Below are 5,405 nucleotides of genomic sequence, written 5' to 3' on the forward strand. Positions count from 1 at the left end.
ACCAGAAGGCTGGCGGTTCAAACCCACCAGCCACTCCTCGGAAAGAAGGTTGGGCAATCCTACTTCCGTAGTGATACTGCCTCGGAAACCCAAGGAGGGGTCGCTGTGAGTCGGGGCCGACTGGAGGCAAACAACAACAACAATGCTATCATTAAATAGACACTTCTCAAAATAACATTCATCATTTTATTTCAAGGTATGTATTTATTTAAAAATACAATGCTCTATTCATGCAATTAGCATTTTTGACTGTAGGATAACATTCTTAAGAGTTCACATTTTGCAGGAGATTCTTTAAATTTTTCCACATAAAAGATGTGAAGTGGACAAAATAGATGGGTCTCTTACAAAGAGTATGACTCATTCAGGAATATCCTAGAGCCAAATTTGAATCGACTTTCTGAGAGTAAAAGCCCATAGTACCTAAAACACTAGGTTGCTAACCAGAAGGCTGGCAGTTCAAACCCACCAGCCCTCCTCAGAAGGAAGGTTGGGCAATCTACTTCCATAGTGATACTGCCTCGGAAACTCAAGGAGGGGTCACTATGAGTCAGGTCCAATTCGACAGCACATAACAACAACAACAACATGATGCTGCAGAGCTAAGAAGGAGGAGATCTCTCTAGAATGTGATATGTGAACAGAGCTTTGAAGTGGAGTCAATGAAGTTCTAGGTCAGACAATTTGGAGCAGTTTGCTTAATTTCTCAGTGTTCGATGCTCACCCATTAAACTGATTAGGATGTACCAAAACCCCACATGGCAGAGCAGAGACAGCTAATTGTTCACAAATATCTATGTTCCCCTTCCCAAATGTGAGTTGTCAGTGGGGGAGACAATTTCCAGTCAGAGACAACATTTCTCATACCTGCATCTAGGTAGGACTATGAGTCTAATTCCTTCCAATAGAATAGATATGCAACTTTTGTGAGTCACTTCTGAATCAGGGCCCCACCCCACCCACCAAAAGGTGTACCTATGCCACTCTTTCTTCCTCTGCTGACTGGCTGGATCCAGAGGGTACCAAAGCTGTAGGCAGGGCCACAGATAGAAGACCCTTCACGGGGAACAGTAGCCCATTGACCAGGTATAACAATACTGGAGCATTTTGTGAGTGAAAATAAACTTCTACTGTGCTAAGGTACACTAAAGTGAAGGGTCTCAGTTATTACAGCAGGTGTCTTTACCCTAAGTGATACACCTTATCTGAGAAGTAATACTATACTTGTTTTAATCAAAATTTTTAAAAGAGGGAAAAGGAAAGGAAGGGAGAGAGTTGGGAGGGAACAAGAGAAAGAAAAAAGAAGGAAGGAAAGAAAGAGAAAGTTACCTTTATCACAGTTGACTCCATAGAATCCAGGTGGGCAGATGCAAAAACCAGGAGTAACACAAAGTCCTCCATTCATACACCGTGGTGTGCAAAGGGCTGACAGAGAGACAGAGAGAGAGAGCCCTGATGAAGGCCCAACAGGACTTGGATTGGGACTATTTTGGAAATATCAAGAATATAACAGGTCTACATGTTCAAGTCTTCTGGTTGACTTTCAAATGGTCACTCTTTGTGGATCCAAGTTTTCTATATTGAATCAGCCTATTTCTCATCTCCACCTCAGCCAATTTCATAGGGAATTTGTCAATTGCTTCATTAGAATGCCTGATTAACTTTCATCCAGAGCCATTATTTTGACTAAGATGTGGGCTCCTTAAAGTTGTAAATATTTGCTCTCTGTCCTTTTTCCCTTGATGTTCCAATTCCAAAACAAATGCAAATAGGAAACTATTCTTATTTCCGTAACACGAGAAATATTTTACTTTCTCAAATAAGTTATTTGTATTTAAATATCTGATGGCTGATGCTCATCTTCTTGTTTATCTCTTTTTAGTCATAGAATTCCCTTAAAGGTAATTTCCCTGAAATGGATGTACTCACTATACAAATGATTTTCACCTCTTTGCCACATATCTTCATAACTTGGTTTAGACTTAATAATTTTGAATCAAACTACTTTTTTTTTTTTGCTGGAAAAGATTATTTCAAACCACTGGTAATTCCAACTTTTTAAAGTCAGTTTTTAACTAATAGTAAAGTTTTTAGTTCCAACGTAAGGTGGGGGAATAAAGCCTCAAAACTTTAATGAGATTATGCCAAAGTACAGTGCAAATACTAATGAACTTGAGGGCAGAGGAAGGTGACCCTAAAGAGGGTACCAAAGTTCTCTGCTTTGTCACCACATATTGGATTCAACAGAAAACCACATCTAAGCCTTTTTAAAATGTCACCAATAATATGACTAGAAATATAATCTCAGAGAATGTGTTTAAAATACATATCTGGGCTCCATTTAATAAGCATCTGTACAGCAGCCATGCTCTTAGGAAGGAAACAAGGCTAGCCGCCGAGTCTCTGTACTTTACCTTTCTCACAGTGAGGGCCGTAGAATCCATCAGGACACTCGCAGACACGTCTTTCATTACAGAAGCCACCGTTTCGACATCCTCCTGGGCATTCAGCTTCAACAAAGAGAAACAAGACTTACAAAGACATTCTTTGAGTCATATTGGATGAAATTACAGCCAATGTGAAGAAGCCATTCTTTCTCCAGTATACCAATTATACCAAGTAACAAGGATACTTGTACTTTTCTCTGCTGAACACTCATTTCATCCTTTCTATACTACTTGTCACTTTGAGGACTAAGGTGCGCCTGACCCGAGCCATATTTTCAACTGCCTCATGTGCATGAGAAAGCTGGTCAATGAATAAGGAAGACAGAAGAATTGATGCATTTGAATTATGGTGTTGGCCAAAAATACTGAATATACCATGAGCTGCAAGAAGAAAGAACAAATGTGTCTTGGAAAAAGTACAGCCAGAATGCTCCTCAGAAGTGAGGATGGTGAAACGTCATCTCCTGTATTCTGGTCATGTTATCAGGAGATACCCGTCCATGGAGAAGAACATCACACTTAGAAAAGTAGGTCAGTGAAAAAGAGGAAGACCCTCAATGAAATAGATCAACACAACAGCTGCAACACTGAGCTCAAACATGGTTAACTATGAGTTGGAACTGACTTGACAGCACCTAACAATAACAATAACATACTACTTATAAGGAGCCCTGGTGGCACAGTAGTTAAGTGCTTGGCTGCTAACCAAAAGAGTGATAGTTCAGACCTATCAGCCACTCTACAGGGGAGAGATGTGGCAGTCTGCTTCCATAAAGATTTACAGCCTTGGAAACCGTACGGGGCTGTTCTACTCTGCCTGATAGGGTTGTTATGAGTTGGAATTGACTTGATGGCAATGGGTTGTTGTATGTTGTTGTATACCACTTACACCCCCAGTAAATGTTTAAAGCAAATTGTTGCCTCCCTCAATACAACTCATTTTAGGGAGCTCATTTAAGAAGGCAAAGAGGCTTGTATTCTGCTGTTACCCCAACATATCAATTTACCATATCTCCTTCAATCTACTCTGCAATAGACTGAATGATATTGTCCTCATATTCATTTTTAGAAGTTGGGATGACTTTTTGGTACTGATCTAGAGCACTGAAAGCCTCCAGAGCCTAAATTCTGTCCTGGAGAATCTTGTAGGGGGATGGGAAAGAAACCAGGCTTTCATATTTAAGTGGCATCTGATGCCATTGCCCCATAGGGACCAATGCCATGATCGTGGTATTCTGTCCTTCATGGAAGTCAGGAGCATCAAGCTTTTAGCAGTGGGAATAGACATGTCCCCTTTGGCTGGTGGCAGTGCTGGTAATGACTGTAACTGTCATGAAAAATTCATGACCATGGTAAGATACCCCTGGAGACTCCCAAAAATAATCTTAGGGGAGGATAAGGAAAGAAAAATGAGAGCGATCAATTTGAAGAGATATTAGAATTCCTAAAATTTCAAGTGGAGGAAAAATCAGCAAAATTCCATATTACACAGTTAATAAATTCTGTGTTCACCACAACCCCTCCCATTGGTGTGATATAATTTATATCACATACAACTATGTGATATAAATTATATATAATAGATAGATATCAACCATCAATCCATATGAGTGGGGAGTAGAATACATGAACTAAGCAGGAAAAAAATGAGGATGCTGATGCATTTTGCAGAAATTCTGGAGATTTAAAAATCACTACTCTAGGGGCAACAGAGGTTGAACCATGGTCCTTCACCTTCTTTTCCAATTGTTACACCCAGTACCCCTGCTTCTCATCTCTTTTGTACAAAGTTCTCTAGTCTTTGCTGTTTATTCATTCATGATAAATCTGTATTGATGCCCACTGTCTGTGTGCTTGGATCAGGCTTTCTGGGGAGGCTGAAAGTAATAAATGAGAACTACCTTCATACCTGAGTATACAAACTGCATTCTATAGTCATAAGTCACATCGCATACACCCAGGAGTGATGAAACGCACCTAAAGGGAAGTTGTTCCCAGCAATATCCAAACTAATGTACATGTAAAACTACCCTCCAGCTAGGTCCAGAAAGACACGGTTGATCTTCCAGAAGGTCTGATATGATCCTCACTCAGGTTTTATCATCTGCCACTGTGTGACCACTGGTGAGGATCTTGTGGTCTGAAAACTTACGTCTCTCCTTGTCCTGGGCAATACTGTTGCTTTCCCAACTGTGTTTCCCAATTGAGTTGACCGCCTTCTGTATCCTTTACCAAAACCAAACTCCAAACTCACTGCCATTGAGTCAGATCTGACTCACAGCAACCCCTCCTTGGGTTTCCAAGGCAGTACTACTATGGAAATAGATTGCCCAACCTTCCTTCTGAGGAGTGACTAGTGGGTTTGAACCACCAGCCTTCTGGTTAGCAGTTAAATGCCTTGCATGCTGCACTACCAGAGCTCACCTGTATCCTTTAGGTTAACTAAAACTACTTGATTCACCTCCAGAGTCCCTGGGTACTACAAATGGTTAATGTGCTTGGCTGCTAAATGAAAGGCTGGAAGGTCAAGTCCACCCAGCAGTGTCTCCAGAGAAATCTGGAGATTTCCAATGGAGGACATTCTACTCTAACACACATGTGTTGGAATCCACTCAATGGCAATTGGTTACTGGTAGATTCACTCTGGAGATGCTTTTGCTTGGCCTTTCTGTCCATTTGAATCTACTATTAAAATTTGCCAACAATAGTGCTCATGCAAACAGCTAATCACTCTGGGAACAGTGATCACCATATTACTTCCACTCCTTCATGAATGATATGATGCCATCTGAAGAGTTTTAATTCTCTGTGAGTTTTAAGGATTCTGATCTTAGTTCATTTTAGTCTCCTTTAGAGGGAGATGGGTAGGAAGGCAGATGGAGAGGGTTGTTTGGTTATATTCATGTGCTTTACCAACTAGAGATTCAAATTTTTTTTAATTTTTTTTTAATTATTATT

The 5,405-nt window shown here is 40.4% G+C and overlaps 1 protein-coding gene across 1 annotated transcript in view; it reads right to left on the minus strand.

The window, feature by feature from the left end:
* The window catches only part of WIF1 (WNT inhibitory factor 1), a 109,356-nt gene that overhangs the window by 16,943 nt on the left and 87,008 nt on the right, over positions 1–5,405 (minus strand). The window contains exons 5-6 of the mRNA XM_007942742.2: positions 2,415–2,510; positions 1,330–1,425 (exon numbers count right to left, since the gene is read on the minus strand). Of these exons, the coding sequence (XP_007940933.1) occupies positions 1,330–1,425; positions 2,415–2,510 (192 nt within the window). The remainder of the gene's footprint in view (positions 1–1,329; positions 1,426–2,414; positions 2,511–5,405) is intronic.

This window comes from Orycteropus afer, unplaced genomic scaffold, assembly GCF_000298275.1.
Source record: "Orycteropus afer afer isolate SDZICR_OR568_19922 unplaced genomic scaffold, OryAfe1.0 scaffold00097, whole genome shotgun sequence".
Taxonomy (NCBI): Eukaryota; Metazoa; Chordata; class Mammalia; order Tubulidentata; family Orycteropodidae; genus Orycteropus; species Orycteropus afer.